General features: G+C 37.6%; 2 protein-coding genes across 3 annotated transcripts in view; one reads left to right on the top strand and one right to left on the bottom strand.

Annotated features, from left to right (window-relative positions):
* Positions 1–2: 2 nt before the first annotated feature.
* LOC134534338 (Golgi resident protein GCP60) lies at positions 3–13,491 on the bottom strand. Of its 2 annotated transcripts, none has more exons than XM_063372736.1 (9): positions 13,031–13,491; positions 10,708–10,849; positions 9,012–9,152; positions 8,294–8,398; positions 4,234–4,321; positions 2,564–2,750; positions 2,145–2,245; positions 1,122–1,296; positions 3–638 (listed from the first exon to the last, which is right to left on the bottom strand). In XM_063372736.1, exons 1-9 carry the CDS (start codon positions 13,329–13,331, stop codon positions 415–417), a joined length of 1,464 nt encoding a protein of 487 aa, XP_063228806.1. In that variant the 5' UTR covers positions 13,332–13,491; the 3' UTR covers positions 3–414. The 2 variants fall into 2 exon arrangements, with proteins under 2 accessions (XP_063228806.1, XP_063228805.1); XM_063372735.1 differs by having other exon boundaries at positions 2,145–2,269; positions 13,031–13,437.
* Positions 13,492–13,647: 156 nt separating this feature from the next.
* Positions 13,648–23,461, top strand: part of LOC134534337 (nuclear RNA export factor 1-like) — a 34,951-nt gene continuing 25,137 nt past the window's right edge. The window contains exons 1-3 of the mRNA XM_063372734.1: positions 13,648–13,853; positions 21,237–21,414; positions 22,557–22,683. Coding sequence (XP_063228804.1) covers positions 13,775–13,853; positions 21,237–21,414; positions 22,557–22,683 — 384 coding nt within the window. The 5' untranslated portion in view covers positions 13,648–13,774. The remainder of the gene's footprint in view (positions 13,854–21,236; positions 21,415–22,556; positions 22,684–23,461) is intronic.

Genomic DNA, 23,461 nt, shown 5'->3' with positions numbered 1-23,461 from the left:
TCTCTCATTACCTATTAATACTGTTTCAGTAGACTTTATTCAACAAAAACATGTGTGCAAGAGTAACAACAATTTTTTTTTTTTTTTTTTTTTAACTAAAGGAAAAGATAAAACGCAAGCATGATGAAATGAAATTTCAACGTTTTAAAAATTCGATATGTTTTCATTTACATAAACAGTATAAAAAAAAACATTCTCTGTGGTGAAAAAAAAGTGGATTTCCCTCACTATTCCAATACCTCCTCACTTTCTCAAATTCCTGCCACCGCACTTTCGGCCAACGTGCAGATCAAGTACGAATTTAACATCCTTCCACATTTCACGCACTCGTGTCTCGAGAGAAGGAAAAGGGAATAAATAAAGTCCCGCTCGGCACGAACACGGACGACGCTGCACAGGGGGGGCGGGGCCCGTTCACCGGGTGTAGTAGACGCGGTAGTAGAGCGTCTTGGAGCGCCACAGGCTGTAGGAGTTGTCGAACTTGAGCAGGTAGACGCCCTGGCCGGGGTAGAGGTGGCTGCCCGCGTACACCTCGTCCTGGCAGTCACGGCGGTACACCGGCACGATGACGGAGAGGGGCGGGCGGCTGGCCAGGTCCCCCGGCTTGCCGCCCCGTTCCACGTCCTCCCCTGCCAGCTCTGCACACAACACTTCACTTTGCCATTGTCTCTAGGCACGTTGCCAAAAAAATAACAAGTTAACTTTGACGATGCGTGCCCGCCATGCAACTACATTTTCACAGGATGAAAATAAAAGTGATAAATCACATTTTCAGCGCAATAAATTTTTCGGTTTTTCGGAATTGCCAGATTGTCATGCTGTGCATTCAAAGCTGTGAAATTGCTTTGAGTTGTGACAGTGTGAAAACTGCATATAAATTGCATAATGGAGGACTTGGGAGTGAATTTATTCGAAACAAAATAAATTTCTATAAAATTATTAAAATATCTTTCTAAATTCAGAAAGGAACCACACACAAAATTTAATTTATTTATCTTTACCTGCAGTAACCAATTTATTTTTAAGTGTTTTCATATAATGTGACAGCCAAGTCCTTGTTATCCGGTGAGGTCTGAACCGTAACACCACAGCGCAACTGAACAGCAGCGTCGGTGACCCACCCTCGTCCTCTTCGTCCTCCACGTCTTCCTCGTCCTCGCTCTCCGAGATGTGCACCGACACCTGGTTGGTCGGCGACTTGGACCACTCGAAGTACACCCCGAAGCCGATGTCGTAGCTGTCGGTGGCGAACTCCCAGAACAGGCAGGTGCCGTCCTCGTGCGTGGGGACTCGCACCTGCAGGCAAGGCGCTCGCTAGGGCACTCCCGGCCGGCCAGACCACACGCGACGCCGACGAAGTACCAGCGAGGAGACCCAACATTGTATGGTGTTGGAAAAATTCAAGTTTCATCACTAACAATTGAGGATTTCATCTTGATACTGGCGTCACCACTCGCTAACATTATTTTTTTTTTTTTAAGAAGTACCCATTTAATGATGTAAAATAAACTCCTTTCTTTTTGAACGCCTAAACAACCTTTTTTATTCATATTAAGCAAACAAGAAAATATACTGAGTTCGAAGTGAAATGTTCATCTTCACAAATCATTTAAGGTTGCGTAAATAAAATAAATGATACCTACTAGCATTTTTTTTGAATAGGTATTAGTATTAGGAACCGGAAAAATTCGCCGGTTCAATGACCTGCAGGATGAACTCCATAGTTCCACGTACACTCGGTCAAATGTCACCCACTCATTGGCCGCTGTCTTGTGAGACGTCCCAACGTAGCAGCCTGTGATTCCATAAAGCTTTGGTCGGGTGTTTCTAATCGGCACCAGAGTCATCCAGGTGAGTTGTGAGCCAATAGCAGAGGCAGCACTGAGGTATAACTATTTGTATTTTAGCCTATTGCGAAATGAATTCGCAAATTTTTCCGGTCTCTAGGTATTATGTATTGTTTGACAGTGACAACTTTAAAATTACCAGAAAATATAAACAATGCAATTTTTGTTTAAAGTGTTATAGGATTTTACAGCATTAAGGAACTGAATCTAGAGGCAGGACTGGTGTAGGGCTTGACTTGATAACAGCAGTTGGGAGCTACAAACTGCCAATGCTACACGACACTTCTTGCAACTCACCGTCACCGTCTCTCCGTGGCCGACCTTGATGACAGCGTCGCCCCCTTCCTTCCGGATGGACTCCTTGAACTCCCGGATGTCCTTGCGCGTCCACATCGAGGCTGCGGAAACAGCGGGAAACTCGCCTGTACCACACGCAACACCCCCCGTCGTCAGCTCCACCCAGCACGTGTGCTCATTACGACCCACTAACACACAAACGTAAATATTAATTTCTAAACATAAAAACGAATCCCTGGCAACAGGTGTTTCATATTTAATCAACAGACAAACAAAACAGCCAATAGCTTTGACAGAGCTAACACATTCTTAGCAGTGATGTCTCGCTGGCTATGAGCAGGCACAAGATCATATGGTGAATTGCGAATAATGTTCTCCCAGAGAAACTTCTGATGAGTTCACTCTCTGGAGACACGGACCTTGGGAGGCTTCGTCTTCGCTGTCGCCATCCGCGCCGTCAGTCCCGTCCGCCAGCGTCCCGTTGGCCAGCGGCTCGCCCGGGTCGGGCTCCGCGGAGGAGCCGTGTTGGCGGCACTGCTGCTGGCACAGCTGCTGCATGTACTGGTGGTAGTGCTGCTCCTGCAGCTGCCTGATCAGCACTCCTTGCTGCCAACACGACACCAGCCACTCACAGTTCCGCCGGAAACTGTGTTCGGGTGCCCATTTAATACAGCTTAGCAATCATGATTCCACAGCAATTCATCATACTTATTAAAAAAGTTTTCACCAAAAACTAATGAATGTTTTAACTTTTTTGAAGTGAAAACTTCTTTAGCCGCGTTGAGCAATTTTGGGTGGGGACAAAAGACAAAACATATGGGTTCACATCACCGACATGCTAGTGATATAATACCAAAATCATTTTCTTACATACATTTGACGTAGAAATGATGTCATACTAAACATTTTAAAATATAGTTTTAAGTTTTCACTTTTGTCGACAGTCTCATGACTGCCTTTTCGTTTTTTTTACTGATAAATTTATTATACATACAATATGTTTCAAAATTGTCAAGAGGGATAATGAATAATCCTAACTACTAAAACCAGATATTCACATCAACTTTTCAGGTTCTTAAAGAATAAAATATACTAGCCACTTTAGTCATTTTTACTACAGAATGTAATAAAACCTATAACATCATATTCATTTTTTAAATAATAATAAAAACTTTTTTGAGTGAATGTTTCTGAAGAATGTATGTAGAATATTTATGCTCCACCCATTATAGAGTTCTTGATGGTGGGTGTCATTACCTGGTTCACAGCAAATATAGCATGAGCCAGAGAGAGTTACAAGTCGCACGTTACATCCAGTCCATGTGTTTTTGACATTTTTCCCCATGGCTAGATCACTGCTAAGTTTTCTGTTATTCCATGAAATATTTTTGTCCTGGGGTACTATTTATCTGTGATGTCTAGTTTTTTCATTTATTATTATTATTATAGTTTAGAATAAAGTTTGGTATTGGAATACTTCATTTGAGTTCAAATAATAAGCATTTGATACTTGCATACACAATCTCACAGTTATATTTTCAAGTCAATTTAATTTTATAAGAAGTTATTTCTGTGTCATCGATATCATTTTTATATATTTTGTTTATTCATAAAGCCAGGGTGTTTGCCCAAAACTATAAAGATTTAATTTTTTTAATGTTTATTTCATTAAAATAATTTCATGCATTCTGCAGTTTTATAACAATTGCTCAAATTGACAAGATAAATTGGAATAAGCATGTAAGTTTGAAAATGAAGCAATATCAGTAACGGAAAAAAGCAGTTCCTTGAGAGACGAATCACACGTGAATAAAATTTAATTTTCCAAACCATCTGGTTCACGCATTCTGGTACAAACAAACGCAAAATACTGACAGTCATTGAATTTTAAATACTAAAAGTTTATAGAGATTTGTGATTTTAGTAAACAGTTGTATATATTCCAATCAGTGCCATTATTTACCCTACATTTTGGTTCTACACAATGTTTTAACTCACATTCCAGTGTTGCATTGTGCAACATCGTGCATTCACATGAATCCCTGTGTTACTCGGTGTTCGCAATACGACCAGGGAGGGAGGGGGGTACCTGCTCGGGGTTGCCCGGGTACTGCTGCTCCGCGTAGGCCTTGAACTGGTGGTACGTCTGCTGGTTCAGAGCATCCTGGATCTGCCTCCTGCCGGCACAACGGCACACTTTGAGCCACACACACGGGTGTCTAGTGGGCAGACTTGAGCCCAGTACACTCGGGCCTCTTGCTCGTACAAGAATCTGCACACCTCTCCTGGTACATCTCGACTTGTAGCGACCTCGTGCGGTGCGAACGGCAGCTGAATACGTGCCAGTGACTAGTACGTGCAAGAACTTGTATAGTAATAGGCAGTACGCTACAGATTTAGTCAAGGGCAAACAAACAGTAAATTATTCATGGCAGTGTTAAAAAAAATAATAATAATATTTCTTTCTGATTGTAAATTGCTTCTAGCCTACTTAAAGTATAAAACATTTAACATCGAGTTACATTTTAGTACAAAATTGAACTGGAACCATTTGTTTTACCTACTATCTTTCTGGCTGTAAATGGACTTAGTGTCTTAATGTACTTTTTAAAGTCTTTTTAAAAAATTGCACATGAACTAATGAAAACTTATAAATTAACTGCCTTTGTTTTGATGTTTGGTTTTTTTTATAAAATAATAATAAATCTCTGATTTAAAATTTTGGGTGTGACACAAACTGAACTCCTATTAAACATCACAATGGTTAAACTGTTACCTCAAGGTGATAAAAAAAGGGTTCAATCAATAGCAGTAAATGTTAGTGACCTATACAAAAAAATATATATACTGAAAATTCTCAACTTTTGTGACCAAAAGTTGTATTCAATCGACCTAAAGTAGGAAAGACAATTTAATAAGCTGCTTTTTGTAACAAAGAAAGAACATTTCTAGTCCATACAGCATCATCATCATCACCAGTTCTTCAGTACAGTGAAACCTCATTAATACAAACCTGAAGGGGAGTAAAATATTTCAGTTTGTAATAACGAGGTTCATATTAATGAGGTTCTTGAGCCAATAGGTAGAATAAGAACTCGATAAGAAATATTGAATTCCTACATGTCAGAGCACTAAAAATGTGGAATATTATTATTGTAATAGAAGCCAGATATTGACATGCACACTAACAAAATACACTTAGAAGCAATTTTAATAGTTTTAATAAAATATACTATAACAGACTGATAATTAGTATACATATACGTATGTATGTATTCTTATTTAATTTGCTTCCAAAGTTTTGACAAAAATGATTAACATTTACCGTACAGTTAATTGCTGTTGAGTGTATAGCAATTCTTATGCAAAGTATGCAAGATATATTTACATAGGTTTAAAAAAATCATTAATTTTTTTCTGGACACACTTATCTCTGTAAATATCATTTACAGCAGAACATATCTTCTCAAATCCTGCAATCAAGTCAATTGGCACATCACTTGCAGCAAGTACATTTTCCAGTGTACGCAAAGCACTGATTGTATCACTTTTGCTTGGAAGTTTATGCACTACCTCACCATTGTCGTCATCACCATCATTATCCTGACTTGTACCACCCTCACAAAGTGACTGTACAGCGTCAGCCGTTGGTGTTTCCTGTAATCCTCGTGAACCAACAAGATCTTCTGCAGTTAATCTTGCACTGGTGTACACACTGTCATCAATATGAACAAACTCATTGAAGTCATTATCAACTTGCACATGTTCTTTTAACTCTTGCCAATCCTCTAAAGGTTGATCACAGTCAGGTTCTTCAACAGTTTGCTGGCCAAAACCACTTTTTGCAAAGCAATGCACAATTGTCTTTTGGCTGATGCTGTCCCACGACATGGCTATACTGCGGATAGCATCCAAAACTGACCATCTAGGAAGCTCAGTCTTTCCTTTTTCACACTGCCTGATAAGGTATTTCACCAAGCGCTGTCTGTAGTTTCTTTTCAAGCACTGTATTATACCTTGGTCGAGTGGTTGTGTCACACTTGTTGTATTTGGTAGCAAGAAGAGTAAGGTAATGTTTTCCAACTTCATACCATGAGCAGTATGTGCAGCACAGTTGTCCAACAATAACAAAATTTTGCGATTTAGAGTCGCCATTTTCCTGTCCAATTTTAACAACCACAACTGGAAAATTTTTGTGGTGACCCAAGCCTTACTGTTTGCCTCGTAATCTACTGGCAGGTTTTTTGCTGCAACATCTTTGAAACATCTTGGCTTGGCAGACTTGCCAATAACCAAGGGTCGAAGTTTAGTACTGCCATCTTGATTACAACATAGTAAAACTGTAAGACGAACTTTACTGTGTTTACCGCCATGGCAGTTTTCACCTTTTACGGTTAGAGTTTTATTGGGCAACAGATTGTAAAAAAGCCCTGTTTCATCCATATTAAACACATCTTGTGGTGCAAATTTACTTACGATGGACTGTACTGACTGAAGCCAGTCACTCGTTGCTGTTTGGTCGACAGCTGCAGATTCGCCACAAATGGATTTTGTGGCCAAATTATGCCTATCTTTGAAGCGTTGAAGCCATCCGTTGCTGCAATGGAAATCGTCAATTCTGAGTTGCAGTGCCAGCTGATCAGCCTTTTCTTGGATAATAGGCCCGGAAATTGGAACTCTGGCGGCGCGCATTTGATGAAACCACTCCAGCAGTTTGGCCTCTAATTCGGAATGTTTACCGACGCGCATCCTTTTCTTAGTTTGATTACTACCTTTCCTGACCGCTTCTTCTATTTTATCTGCTTGCTTTAGAATTGTACTTAAGGTTGATTTTGATATACCAAACTCTTCAGAAAGTTCTGTTTTCGTTTTTTCACCCTGACGAACTGAATTTATTATCTTAATTTTCGTCTTCAATGCAATTTCCTTGCGTTTACGTTTTGCCTCCATTTTTATGTGTGTACGTACAAATTCTAAAGTTTAATAAAATTCTCACGAGATAATTCACTTAAACTTTCATTACAACGTACACAAATATTAAACACGTTAGGCGTAACATATATTTTGTTTTTATTGGTCCGGCACAGATTCATGTATACAAAGGAAGTACAAAATCGAACGTAAATACCATCCCACGTGAAGTTCGATATATCGAATATTGTACAAACGCGAGTGATTTCTGAACATATCGAACACACGAACGAGTGATTTTGAAAACATAGAGTTAAAAACACACTTCGGACACTCAGGCGGGGCCGTATCTTTGTGGTAATCTTTGGTTCGTATTAAACGGTAAACATGACTGTTTGTTTATACGGACGGGAATTGTTATTGTTCGCTATACATAATAACGAGAATTTCGTATTAACCAAACAAATCTTCATTGTGTTTAATGGGCATATTTCACGGGGAAATAGTAATAGGTAATATTAACGAGTCATTCGTAATAAGCGGGATAATATTAACGAGGTTTCACTGTAGTCATATTTCACTAAGTCATGCAACAGCCACACGTAAACTTTTCGTAAAACGCTTCATACTGAGCTAAATATGCAATACATACATAGTACTTAATGAAAAAAAAATTTTATGTAAAGAAAATTTTGTTGCTTTACAGCAAGTCAGCAATTAGTAGAAATTTGAGCGCTTTTGTGTGTTTAACATCATATATTTTTATGTCTGACCTAAAAATTATACACATTTCATCCACTCATAAAAAAAGCCCACAAATATCCCTGCATATATGTAAATATATGTTAAGAACTTATTTTAATCCATACTGTTGTATCTTGTAATTGTTACACATGCAAAAATTTATAACAGATGTGTGTATAAGAATTGTCCAGATATTGTTATTCTTACAAACTAAATGTAAAAAAAACTTGAAAATGATTCCTTACAAAGCTCTGTACACATTATTTTCTTGTAAATGTATATTTCAGTGTATCAATGTATTATTTTAGGCTGTAGCATGTTTTGGATATGTGAACTGTAAATGTGTAGATGACAAAGTCTCAAGGTATCAACCAAAAACCAGGCTCAAAGGAATGTAATTAAAATGAATAAAAATACATGTATTATAATCATTTAATGAGGTGCGATTGCACATAAAGTTCAATCAACAACATGTGAGACATAAATTAACTTGCCTTTGAGCTTCCTGCTTTGCTCTGTCTCTTTCTTCTTTCTCTTTTGCCTCTTCTTCCAACCTTATTCTTTCCTCTTCCTCTTTTTGCCTTTCCAGTTCTTCCTGACTGAAACACACATCCAAGTCAGCGAGTGATCTGATGGCTGGCGAAGTTCACATGGGATGTACACGACAGCGGAAAACACTGCCAGGAAAACCTGCAGAGTCTTACAGTTATTTTAATCTACACTTTACTAGCTGCAGTACCCAGCATCACCCGGGCTGAACACAGGGTGATATATAGTCCGCGGGTTAAAGCAAAATGGACAGCGCTATATGACAGTGTGGAGGACATAGAGAAACGTCACACATTTACTGTTTGTATGTCTACGGCCTACGATTTTCCGTTTACCCACGGCGATAGGTTGAACGGTTTAGAAGCTCATGCGCTGCGGCGCCATTTAGTGAAGAGTTACGAAAAAAAAATGGATAGCATTAAAAACCTTCTCCGTGAAAAAATTACTTCATGGCGATCGGTCAAACAGTACGGGAGTGTATCAATCTCACACATACCAAACATCCGTTTTCACACACGCAGATAGGTTAAACCTGCGACTAGCCTGTTTGAAGTTGCACTCTGATGTTACTGCCTCGAATACCTAGTTCAACCAGGGGGTCATGTCCTGGGCACGCAGGGAGCTACAGCGGCGGGACTAGCACAGGGGCGGGCAGGGACTCACGCCAGCCTCTCCCGCTCCTCGTCGTCCCGCTTGTGCGCCTCCACGTACGGCCGGAACATGGGGCAGGTCTTGTCCAGCAGCTCCACGAAGCCCACCATGGCGTCCTGGGGCGAGATGTCCCCGAGGGCCTGCCACGCCAGCCTGCGAGTGAAACAACGCTCGTCGCCGACCACACCTCTCCCGACACTCAGCAGGGCGTATGGATGGGGACAAACCTTCCTGGGTTTATTTTCAGGCCAATTCTGTGTACGTACACTATCTTCATAGCTACATATTTTTATGCACATTTCTACTACATATTAATACTTGGTAAGAACTCTTTCTAACCTTGTTGACTCATTTTCAAAATCTATAAAATATTACCTCTAGCATGTGCTACATCTACCAATTACTTACATTTTTATTCAAAAAACATTTAACTATCTAAACAAAAATTCATTATCGTAATACTATTTAATTTTTTTTTACACTCATACATACTCTGGGAAGTTAGTTCAGAGCAATAGGAAGTTTATGAGGAGTATGTAGGGAAGTTCTGACGATATGCTCTCACATTTATCTAGTTATTTTCGTAAAAGTTCCATACCACTACGGTAACCCAAGTCTATCCCTTCATCCTGACGGCATTATCACGTGTGCATTGATCCTGTGGTAGATGATGCTTGCTGATTTAATTTACTACGTCGAAAGATCCTGAACATAACAAAAACTTGTGATGTAAATTGAATTATGGTTGTAATTTAAATAGAAAAGAAAAATGTTCTCAAGACAACTAACTGACATAATTTGTAGGTATTGTGGTTTTCGAGTTTCTGTTTGTTCAGGATTATTTGACGTTCTAAATTAAAACAGACAGCATCACGTACCACCGGATCAATGAATACATGATCATGCCATCAGGATCAACTTGGATATATGTTGTTATATGAAACAATGACAGTTATTTCTTGTCATCATTAGTTTAAGGATCTATCCTAGGAAAATGCAACCAATAAGCCATATTCATACACATTACAACACTCAAATCACAATATCCATTACATAGCATTAAAGATCTTGGTATCATATTAAACTCCAAATTATTTCTTTAATACCCATGTCAACTCTCTTGTATACACTTTCGGAAGAACTCTAGCATTTATTAAGCACATTATCCTATGCTTCAAAAATTGATTCTATTATTACCCTTCACCTAGCTTAAGTCAGATCCAAATTAAAATGCTGCTCAGTAATTTTAAATATTATTATCAATTCTGATAGCGAAAAAAATTAATTCATTCAAAATTAATTTTTCCTAATTGTAGTCTTATTATAAACTTCCTAAATTAGATACCCTTTTTGATCGTATGGATTCTATTTTTGTATAAAAAGTTTTTAGTTCAAAGCTGAATTTTTAAATTTTACTTAATAATACTGGTATCAGAAATTCCATTTATAGATTAGTTTCTAATTTTAATAAAACATACAAAAATTTTGGATTTCAATAGTTTTGCTACCCTTCCTTTTAATTTCTGAAATCAGCCTCTACTTGTTCAAATATTATATTATTGCATATTACATATTCCTCTTTGTTTTGTATGTAGGTGTAATGTATGTAATTGTTGTTTCTTTGTTTTCATGTCATGCCCACCAAGCATGTTACAAACGTGGGGTAGGAGATACCTCAAAGGGCGAAGGTCCAACAGCGCCCGCTCACCTGCGATCTCTCCCTATGACGTCAAGCACCCCCAGGGGCGGCAGGTTGTTCTGCTCGAACGCCCCGTGGTTCACCTGCCTCGTGAAGGCCACCAGCCTCAGCTTGTCCTCGTACGACAGGTGGACCGCCTTCCCTTCCTTCTCTGCGAGCAACACAGCATCCCCCATGACTCAGTCTTGGTCCCCACCACACCTGTCGCCCGTCTCCCAACTGCACACGGCGTCTCACTCCCTGTCTAGTCCCCACCGCCCCTGTTGTCCGTCTCCCAACTGCACACAGCATCTCACTCCCCTTCTAGTCCCCACTGCACCTGTTGTCCCTCTCCCAACTGCACACAGCGTCTCACTCCCCGTCCAGTCTCCACCGCACCTGTCGCCAGTCTCCCAACTGCACACAGCGTCTCACTCCCCTGCTAGTCCCCACTGCACCTGTTGTCCCTCTCCCAACTGCACACAGCGTCTCACTCCCCGTCCAGTCTCCACCGCACCTGTCGCCAGTCTCCCAACTGCACAGCATCTCACTCCCCGTCCAGTCTCCACCAGACCTGTCGCCTGTCTCCCAACTGTACAGCATCTAACTCCCCGTCTAGTCTCCACCACACCTGTCGCCCGTCTACCAACTGTATACGGCGTCTCACTCTCCGTCTAGTCTCCACCGCACCTGTCGTCCCTCTCCCAACTGCACACAGCGTCTCACTCCCCGTCTAGTCTCCACCGCACCTGTTGTGAGGAATAAAAGCCCCTCGGTTTTAAGACAAGCAGATCACGTATCACTGCTATGGTATGCGGAAATGTTACAAAAACACGCAGGCTACCTTTGCTACTCTGGAGAAGTTTAAAAATACACTGTTTTAAGGGAATAAAAAAATTGCTGGTTACCTAAAATAATCAAAAGAATTCATGGATGGATACCAGCATTCTTAAAGAATGTTATGGTACAGGATTTACCTCTGAAGTCAAAAAGCATCAGCTTACAACTGGGAATTCTGGAAAAACATTATTGTTGATTGATAACACTCCGAAGCATTCCTCAAACCTTTCACTGGAAAGGGAAATAAAAGTAAAAAATTTATTTTTGCCTCCAAACATCACTTCTGTCCTCTAACCTATGGACCAAGGAATTATTGAAAGCTTCAAAGGCTTTGCTGCATATGGATATGATCGGTGAAGAATACAAAAAAAACTATATTCAGCAAGTGTACATATAAACTAACTTGAAGAATGCTTTGTACATGGCAGCAGAAGCTTGGGCTACTGTCAAGGACACTACACTAGCAAAAGTTTGGAATAAGCTCCTTTCCATCAGCCAAGTCTATCATTGCACCTGAAGAGCCACCAAACAGACAATTTGTATCATAACCGGCTGCTGTGATTAAAGAATCTTCATGTTTGAAGAATACAACCAGGAAAACATTCAAGACTGGGTCGAATGTGTTGCCGATGACCCCAGCCATCAAGTATTGACAGACAAAGAAATCATTGCTGGTGTCACCGATGACCAAGTCCCTTACGACGACTGTGCTGAAAAAGGACCATCCAATGACAAAGCTTTTCACTGCCTTCCTTGAGATGGCTATGTAGTGGTTAGAACAAAAGAAGAATGTGATGCTGTCCAATTGCTGTCTTTAGAATGTGAGAAAGATTTAGCTGGAAAAAAAAAGAAGTCTCAGCTATCTTTGAAGCAAAAGAAAATTTCAGACTTTGTTTCCTAAACTGTAGGCTTACAAACTTACTGTAATGTACTATGAACTACTGTATTTTTAAGAAGTGTGATATACAGTAAGTCGTGTGTTAAATATCCAAATTTGTTAGTACAAATGGATTGGGAATTTGCTTACAAACAAAATACAGATGGTACGAGTGTACCTAACACACTGCCTTGTAGTACCCTGCTTGTAATTTATTTATTTTTGTAATTGGTTGGTTATCGGCTTCCGGCGACAACCAGCACTAGATGCCATATCTTAGTCGAAGCCTTTTATTATCATATCATCAATCAAAGATCCGTACGTAGATTAACACCAATGCCTTAACCGGGAATCGAACCCAGAACCCCTCGCACCGTAAGCCGGTGTGCATCCGACTACGCTACGGAGGTCGGCTTCGACATGTGAAACCACCTTATTGACAACTACACTGCTTTTTATTTGGAAGAAAGCCACAATTCTCTTCAATCCCTCGTTGTTTACCCCCTCTACCCTATCTTTCATCAACTAGCAGCTCCTGATATCGCTTCCTTTGGCAGTCCTTTACTAACACCATCAAAGCAGGAGTGTATTGTGTGAGGTGTTAAATATAAATTGTGATGTTAAATCACTGCTTACCTTTGTAAAATCTCAATGCAAGACGATACAAGTCAGCAAGGCAAAAGCCCCACTCGTCAAATGGTTCCCTACTATCTTTAGTCGTATCATCTTCGATGTGTGAACGGCTACAACTTTCTTCTGAAGCTATACTTAACTGATCAAATTGACTATCCAATTGTGACGGTTCACTTTCAGACGCCATTGCAATTTTTGATAGTTCTACTTCACTTTCCTGAAACAGTAGACATACTTTATTCACTATTTTGTGATTTGTGTATGTTATTTTCTGTGTACACGACACGTAGCTGGGGACTTGCATGGATTTATTGCATTTATTTTTAAATTTTTAGAAGTGATAATCCACTGTGAATAATTTTTATAATCTTTGTTGATCTAGATAAATCTAATATTTAAACAATAAATGTCATATTAATGTAAGCAAAAAAACTAATATCGGTATTTGGAGAAAATAAATCTATAAAAAATTACCTTCGTTGCAATACCATTGATCCATAAGTATAAATTAATTTATTCTAATTTCTAATAAAATTGCAACATATATGCCATTTTTTGAATATAAATCATGTACATATAATATATTACAGTATAAATAATCAAATTAATCTACTACGCAATATAAAATGTTTTGTTTATAAAATTATTGTTGGTCAAACTGCGAAGTTGCAACGTTGTTCTCTATGTCGTTGAAAATAAGAAACTTGTGTTGTTGTGGGGTTTTGTGAGGTGTATATTTGTTTAAATATGCCTAAACGCGTTAAAGCGATTAGAAATTGGGAAAGTGATTTTGTTCCCGGAAGAGAACAACATAAACACTACTATGGTAAGAAATTTGGTATTTATTATTGCCAAATGTTCTGTGTAAAATATGCATCCAATGGCAAAACTTTCCTCCATAAAGTCGTAATATCCAAAAGCTCATATATCAGTAAAACGACTGACGAACAAAATTCCTATTAGCATTAACTATATACTTGTATTTCCTAATGTTTTTAGTTTCACAAACAGTGAAAAAATCGTTTTGTGAATTTAATGTGAGAATTGTTTTACAGTGACACGAATGCTGATACGCAAAGTGGCACGTTTTCGGATACACGATATAGTAATCTCTCAACTAATTTCTTTACGAAAATCCATGTGCCTAACAACCCTGTATTGTGGTGGGCCACTTAAGTTTTAGTAGTGCAGACATGTAAAACGCAGGTACGGGTTACGGAAGCGTTTTGCTATCTTGTCTGCCGACTCCACAAAGAATGGTTACAAAACGGATGGTAAACAATTAGATATTTTGGATATTAACGATGCTACCTACATGAGTTAAGTTTGATAGATAAGAAAATATTAGTTTTAAAAAAAATCTGTTTTAAGTGCAGCTCATTGAGAAAAATAATATAAAATTTGGGAATATTGTTTTTAATTTTCTCTCATACTTGATTCTGTAAAACAGCATTGCAATATTTTAAGTAGTGGCTGTGTTCAAATTTAAGTATAGAGTTGTGTATTTGAACTTCGCATACTCATGTATCTTTGTGGCATACATGACATCTTGACTTACTTGTAAGTACAGTCAAAATCCGGATACCATAAAGATATTGGTGACGTCGCCATTATGGCGGTGCTGACATTACCACCCTTATATTCTTACGGAACAAGCATGGAAATATAGGGGGTTTTTTGGGTGGAGAGCATTTACATGCTAATTACGTAATAATTTTTATGATTCATCTAACCAAAGTAAACAATATGCATATAAAACACTGCTACAAATCATAAACATTTAAAAACCATAAAAACCCATTTATTTACCTTTTTTGCCTTAATGGAATAATCATTTACTGACAATATTATTCTGGTACTATATGTTAAATTTGCACCAAAAAATTTACCATTGCACCATTTAATTATTTCATTATCATCTAACACCATCTGTCGCTTTTCTAGTCACTACTACCATTACAACCACACATTCATCTCTTCACTGAACCATTATTTTAATTTAATATAAATAGCCTTTTATTTCTCTGGGTACACTATTTACTATACATTTCCAATAAATTTCTTACTACCTACTAAAAACATATATTGTGTAGGTACTTATTTCATTCTCGTAATAAAGTTATTCCATTCCTTGTGATACTTACCTGCTATTCGTACCCCAACTGCTAATATCACTCCAAAACTCTCACTATCTTTCGTATTTATTTTCATGATATTTAGTCTTTCACTTTATATACTATATTTTCCTTCATTCAAGTTTATCACTGGCCAACTTTCATAGCATCATAAATTTTCTCTACTTTCTTTCCAACCAATAGAATTAATCTCTAATGCATGGTATCACGAAGTAAACTTAACCCAAAGTGTTCAATGTTTGGCCTCCTTAAACATGCTGAACAGATTGTACTTTTTTTTATTTATTTAAATAGAAATTAGTAATATTATCACTATTAGTGCCACACAAATTTACGTCAATATTCCTTATGATTTTTATCGTTGTATTGTAGTTATGATTGTATGTACATGCACATATTTGTTAGAACCTTCTTTATAAACTTATTTAAAAATTTTATTTGTTTGTACCAGTCGTATTAAAGTGAAAATTATTTTACAAATCTTTAAATTAATTACTTAAATGTTGTATCAGTAAGTACGTGAGTACACAGATTGGTTGACTTGCATACTTCCATACTTCTATTATTCACTTCCAATTTTTTTTTTATTTATTTATTTATTTATTTATTCATTTCATTCCGTAGACCCCTTACAAACTGCTGGAGTTCTGGGATATGGAACATGTCAGTTTTATATACATTAAAAAATAACATATCTAAGATCAGCGCTTACACATAAACCCACAGCAATACATAAATACAGTAATCTATGTACAAAAGAATAACAAAAGTATGTATAGTATTTGATTACATATTTAGACACCATTTCACATATACATTTAGCTTGAGACTTTATTATATTTGACAGATTTATTAATTTTTTAATAGTGTATCTTCTTATTATATTATACAATACTAAATATCAAATGTGAGATAAAAGTTATTGTATTACAAGAAGTAGAATAAAATGTCAAACAGTTAGTATGTGAGAAATTCATCCACTGTATAGAATGTCTGAGATAAAAGAAATATTTTAAGGTTCTTCTGGAATTTTTTATTATTTTGTTTGCTTAGCTCTTTCAGACCCTCAGGTAACTTATTAAATAGTTTTATGCCTGAGAAAATTGCACCCTTCTGACTTAGCTTGAGTCTGTTAAGTGGCAAGTGGAGGTCATTTCTATTTCTGGTATTGTATGTGTGCACATCTGAGCTTTTTAAAAAGTAGTCAAAATTCTTTACTACAAATTTAATTGTAGAATATATATATTGTGAAGGAAAAGTAAGAATGTTAAGTTTTTTGAATAATGGTCTGCAAGAGTCCAGTTTTTTTGCTCCCGTCATAATTCTGATGACTCTCTTCTGTATAATGAAAATGTGCTTGCTATGGGAAGATTGTGCCCAGAAAATTATACCAAATGACATTATTGAATGAAAGTATGCATAGTATACTTGCTTAAGTGACTAGGTTCATATAATGAGCCAAAGTACGTAATGAAAAGCAGGCTGCATTTAGTTTAGGTATAATGTTGTGTATGTGTGTATTCCCATTCAAACAACTATCTAAATGAAGACCTAAGAATTTGGTATTCATGCATCCCTTTATGACTGTAACTCCGTAATTAACTTGCAAGTCATTATTCTGCACGTAGCTTGTGTTAAATTTAAGAAATGCTGTTTTTTCTAGATTTAATGTTAATTTGTTTGCTTCGAACCATATTTTTAAGTTGCGAAGCGTTTCATGTATATTGTTAGTTAGAGTCTGATGGTTAGCTTGAGTGAAAAGTATGCTGGTATCATCAGCAAAGAGAACTGCATTAGCTTTATCAGCTATATAACAAGGCAAGTCATTTATATACAAGATAAAAAGCAATGGACCAAGAATAGACCCTTGTGGGACACCACATTTGTTTACACCTACTTCCGAGAATATTTCACCGTTGTCTTGATCCGTTATGGCTACTTGTTGATATCGTTGAGTTAGATAGGATGTGAACCATTGTAATTCAGTGCCTTGAATACCATAATGATACAGTTTGTCTAGAAGTATCTTGTGGTCCACACAGTCGAAAGCTTTGGTTAAGTCGCAAAAAAGACCCACAGCCTTCTCTCTCTTATCTAGGGATTTTAGTACTATTGATGTTAATTTAAACGCTGCGTCATCAATGGATTTACCACTGCGAAATCCATACTGATCTTTAGTCAATAGGTTATTTGACTCAAGTTATTTAGACAGTCTTTTATGTACTAATTTCTCCATTATCTTAGCAAATGTTGATATAAGTGAAATGGGTCTGTAATTTGACATTGAATTCGCATCATTCTTTTTATGGAGAGGTTTAACAATGGTAAATTTTAATCGCTCTGGAAAGATACCTGTTGAAAATGATTTATTAAATATGTTACTAAGAGGGGCACTGATCTTGTTGATACATTTCTTGAGTAGTACACTTGATATTTGATCATAGCCTGTAGAAGTTTTAGGAGCTAAAGAGTGTACAATTTCACAAATTTCTGTAGGTGTTGTGGGGGTAAATACAAAATTACACGTTTTTCTAGGCAGAGTTTGCTGCATAAGTTTTATGGGGTTATTTTTTGTCGACAGATTTTTGAATAGCATATCAACTATTTCTAAGAAGTAGGTGTTAAAAGCATTTGCTACATTTGTTGCTTCTACTAACGATTTCCCATTTACTATTACAGTAATAGGGTAGTTTGACTTAGGCTTGTTACTTTTACCAGTCATATGTTTAATTATATCCCAAGTAGTTTTAGCCTTGTTTTTTGATTTTGATACTAAATTTTGAAGGTGGAACTGCTTAGCTTTATCAATGACTCTGCTTAGTATTTTGCTATAATTCTTATAGTAAGATTTGAGTACAGCGTCATTTGACGTCCTGCAAAGCAAATACAGCTCTCTTTTCCTTTTACACGACGTTTTTATGCCTTTGGTTAACCACAGATTTTGATATCCCTCCCTCACCTGAACTAATTTTGGAGGGAAATTTGCTTCAAAAAGCCTTAAGAAGGTTGAGTGAAATAAATTAAACTGTAAATTTGTATCATTATCAGTGGATGTATTAATCCAGTTTTCCTTTTTTAAATCAGCTATAAAATGTATTACTGATATGTTATCTATTGCCCTTATTTTTTTAAGTTTGTTTTGTTTATTCCTTTTTTCCATTGTAAGTTCAATATTGTGCAGCTGTATAACCTGAGCATCATGATCAGATAACGCATTTATCAGTGGAATAACAATATATTTATCCAAATTTTGTTTTTCAATAAATATATTGTCAATTATAGTAGCAGAAGTTGATTGTATTCTGGTGGCAAACTGAACAGTGGGAGTAAGATTAAAGGATCCTAATAAGGAATAACAAATAATAGTTTCAATATTTGTCCTGATCTTTTTTAATAACAGCAGTTCTAATTGCTTTAAAAATATCTCAAATATTCCTGTTGGGGATCTGTAAACAGAAATTATCAGAACTTTCTTGGAAAGTAATTTCACTAAGGCTACAGTACATTCAAAATCTTTTTCAGCACAATATTTATCAACATTAACAGTTTCGGTTTTGATGTTGTCTTGTATAAAGATACATACTCCGCCTCCCGAGAATTTATTCCTACAATAGTGTGACACCAGTTTAAATCCTGGAATTCTAATTTGTGGAACTTGAATAGACTTTAGATGGTGTTCAGATAGACATACTATATTAACCTTAGTCTTATTTTCTACCTCAAACATGTCTAAGGCTTCAATAAACAAGTCAACTTTATTTACAATACTTCGAATGTTTTGATGGAAAATAGTGAGATGACTTTCAGGGGTCAGTCTGTTGTAGATCTGGCATTGACTGGTTTCATTTGTACATATTCCCGGCCTAAAAAATGTTTACTATTTTCATTTGACTTCTTTCTTATCACCCACTTATCGAGTAAGGTAGCCCTACAGGTTATTTTTTCTTTATCTAACACATCGTTGTTCCGACAACCCTTGTGATGTCACTTCCGGGGACAAGCAAATTTGGACACAGCCATAGATAACATTTAGAATACTGTGTAATGGTATGAATGGTTAGTTAACTAAGGTTAGCAACTTTCAAAATAATATTGTAGGAAAATCAGAAGTACATTATCTTAAAATTTATACCTTTTCCAAGATTTTATTTTAGTAGCTTTGGTGCAGAATTACCATTCTTGTACTTGAAACAATTTTTAATGTATTTAATATGTAAACAAGCAAGGCTACCACCACCACCACCTCTAAATATTTTGCACCTATTGATCTCGTGGATTGCTCATGGATTCACGTAAATGTAAGAGATGCCAGATGCACAGCTTATTTGTGTTTGTATGTCATTATTTATGCCTTCGTAGATACACTCTTCCTTGGTTTACACACTCACTTTTTTTTGTCATTTTAAAATAGGCCTAAAAAAAATTACAACGCAAATAATCCATAGCATGAATGAAAGAACATTAAATTGTGTACATTATACAATCTCGCAGTCAAAAACACTTCCACTTTATTATAAACAAAAATAAGTGTGATTATTACCATCGTCAGATACGAAGCTTGTGAATGACAAGCTAGCTACTGTTCGACAAGGGATGGAGTGTGTGTTGTCGCTAGTTTTGCAGGTGAGGAATACTAAGAAATTAAAACTTGCTTACTTTTTCAGAATATATGACATTGTGGTGTGAAGTTATGCTAATTTTATGATTGTTTTCATTTAAATATAAATGAAATTTGAATTATATTGTGTACTTTATTAAAAATTCTATCCAACTGTTTTGTGAGAGTAAAGATCAGTGAAAACACAGCAATAGTAATTAATAGGCCTCTGTGTTTGAAACATTTTTATTTCAATTTTTTTTTAAGCAGTTTACAGTTTTTATAATCTAGTAAAAAAACATAGGTACTATGATATAAATTAACTATTTTACTGTATTTATATTTGTTTGTTTTCTAAAAAATTAAGATATTCTATTTAAAAAATACATTATTTTTTAAAAAAATTCATTTTTATAATAAAAACCATTTGGTTTAAACCAGCCAACCCTGGTCATGGTGATGTGGAACTGATTGAAAGGTTGGAGGGAAGAAGAATTGAACAGTCGGAAGAACCTGCTACATTTAGATATTTATTTTTGCTTTGCATAAGTTAGTGTTTTAATGTGTTCAGATTTAATTTTTTTTTTTTTTTTAACTTTTATAGTTATTGCTAGTCAAATTTCAGAAGCCAAAATTCGTTGGGAAAGAAGCCATTTAAAGATACATGGGTGGGTGGATGTCATTATATAGGGTGTCCGTGAAAGACCACACGTTTTTTGTGGATCAGATAATCAATTTCTGAGACAGGAAGTCTTTGTTGATTTTTGATCTGACTGGAGCTCTCTGTGCCAATGAGAGACTATCGACCAAAGAAGCGTCGAATCACAAGCTACCCAGTGGAGACGACTCACAATTTAGTAACCAATGAACACGCGTGATTACTTGAGATGTGCAGAGGATAGTGGAGGCTATCCTAGAATTCATTGAATCCGATAATTTTTCCGGTCCCTAGTCATTAGTAATTAATTAAAATAGTTAACCAATGATGAGCGCGCACATGCTTGCTTACTGCTGCTTGCCCCCTTATACTCTAGGCACGCCGTGAGAAACAGTAAGCAGTAGTATCTCGCGCTTCTCTCTCTCTCTCCCTCCCTCCCTCCCTCCCTCCCTCCCTCCCTCCCTCCCTTCCCTCCCCCCCCCCCTGGGTAAGCACAGTCCCCCCCACTCTTCTTCTTGTTCTTAGAGTGCGCTCATCATTGGTTAACTATTTTAATTAATTACTAATTACCAATGGGTCAGATCGAAAATCGGCAAAGACTTCCTGTCTCAGAAATTTATTCTCTATCTGAGCCAAAAAAAAAAGTGTGGTCTTTCACGGACATCCTGTATAATGTATGGTTACTTGTGGATTAAATTCTTGAAGGACTACACTGGTAAAGTTTTCAAGGAGCTGGAGGCAGTGCCGGGAGCAACAGGGCTAGGTCTGTGTCGCGGTGTGTTATCGCTGTCGAGACCAGCGCCCGTTGTGTTCCTGCAGAGCACGACGACCGCGGGGCGGCCAACACGCGCCGAGTGTCCTTCAAGCCGAGCAGCAGCCGCGTGGTGGGCAAGAAGGGCCGCCGCGACTGGGACAAGGCGGCGGTGCTGGCGCGTCTCGCCGACGACGACGTGGACATGGGTCTGCCCGGCTTCAGCGGCAAGTTCGCCGGCAGATTGTGAGTGTCCTCTGGTCTCCACCGTGGGGCTTTGTTACATTCTCATTTCATCGCAGAGGGTTTGTTGCAGTTGTAATGGATGTTGCGCTATACAATCAGCGAGGTCTCTGGAACAACTAAAGCGTCGAATTGCAGTCGGTGAGAGCTGTAACTCCGAAAGTAATAGACAGACTTGCGTGATTTAAACTTTTCAGTTGCTCATGAGTAAGCTCGTAGTGGTGTTAGTTGAGTGGAATAACTATAACGTTGATAACTTTTGGTTTTGGAACCATTAATTGCAAAATGCCTTAGCGAATACATGTTATGTTGGAGAAAAGAAAGGAAACACGTGTAATCGCCTGAGCAGAAGCATTAAAAATGCTTAAGAGTGTCGTAATAATGCTTACAGTCTTCAAGGCCACTTGGAAATCCACCAATCAAACCCCTGGCAGCTGTAGTCCAAAATACACCCTACCCTGAATTTTTGTGTCATTGGGTGAGTGGTCAGATCAATCACCTCTCACCAGGGTTCTTTCAGGTCAATTCCCGGCAGGTTCAATCCTTTTTATTTTCTTTTGCAATTTGGAAATATAGCGGACTTTGCAGAGAGTTGGTGGGTTTTACTTAATCGTACTCCCATGTTTCCTCAACTAATTCATTCTGCACGACTCCATTCTCATACCATCACCCCTCAACATCTCTAATGAGATATGTAACCAACTCTTCATTCTCTATACTTTTTTTTTCTCCCCATAAAATACTATCCAGAAATATTTACAATGCAGTGGCACCAAGTGTCGTATAGAAAACCTGAAGAACGGACAAACAAAGAACGAGAACACAAACACACGCAGAGAGCGAAGCCAGAATCGGCCGACGTCTAACGTCAAATGCATATACAGCACAGAGAATTCTGTGGAAGGAATTAAGACACACTATGTAAACTATCAGTGTCGTATGTCCAACAAAACTGTTTTCGATCCATCTTCCCCGTTAGCGAGCATCATTCAGAGCAAGTGTGGCTAAGCAAGTTATTGCCACTTCCTTGCCCAAGTCTTAAGCGAAAACGCAAATGGCTGACCGGTGCGCCGGAAACAGCGTTGGGTGTGCGAGCTGTAAGTTGTGGTGAGCAGTTGGAGCTGTTGACGGGAGCTGTGTTCCAGTGGCGACGTGCGCGGTGGCTGGTCGGGACGGCGTAACCACAACCACAACCGCGGCCGCAACTCGCCCATGCTGCCCGGGGGCCCCAGGAAGGTGCCCAACTTCCCCTCTCACTGGTACAAGGTCCGGGTGAGTGCACACTTCAAGCCTCGTCTCAGGAGCAGTGGGTTCAGTCCATACTACACATGTAGTCTATCATTATCTGTATAGTTAAATTTTTCTTTGTACGAAGGGAACAGCTAGATGGTACGTACAGTTTTTTTTAGGCTATGATATACTGTATTGATGTCTGGAAAGTTCCTATGAAAGCAGCAAGTGGTTAATTTTGTTATGTATCAGCTGTGATTTTTTTTTCTTCATATTTCTAAGTTGCTTTGAAAATCGAACTAGACTTCAAATGTTGATGCAATTGTACCATCAATGAATTTAAAAAGTAGTGATCTGATGCCATAATATTTGGCATACAATACTTTTTTTTTTTTTTTTTTTTTTTTGCAAGTTTTAAGATATTTGATTGGAAGCTCCATTTTATGTGGTAACATGTCACCGCTGCGTGGATTAGCACACTTAGTGGTACTTATACTGCTGTTGCACAAAGAAAATTATAAAGAACCTGAGTAGATTGTTTGTAGAAAAAAATCTCAATCTGAAAGTAGCAAAATTAAAGCAATCTTCTAATTGAATTATAAAATGTCTCCTAAAATCTTTTGTAGTGCAAGTGTTTGCTGCTTCCGTGCCTGAGACGTAGTGATATCAATATCTTATGTGAAGGTTCAAATTTCAAATATATTTTCAAACTTTCATTCATGAAAGCCTGACTTGCAGCTTTTATCATTTTCATAATCTTCTTGTGCCAACAGAACGTTTATTTTGTCAAGTTTTAAATTGATCATAGTTAGGCACCCTT

The sequence above is a fragment of the Bacillus rossius genome, chromosome 7, assembly GCF_032445375.1.
Source record: "Bacillus rossius redtenbacheri isolate Brsri chromosome 7, Brsri_v3, whole genome shotgun sequence".
Lineage (NCBI taxonomy): Eukaryota > Metazoa > Arthropoda > Insecta > Phasmatodea > Bacillidae > Bacillus > Bacillus rossius.
This window is presented reverse-complemented; position numbering and strand designations above follow the sequence as displayed.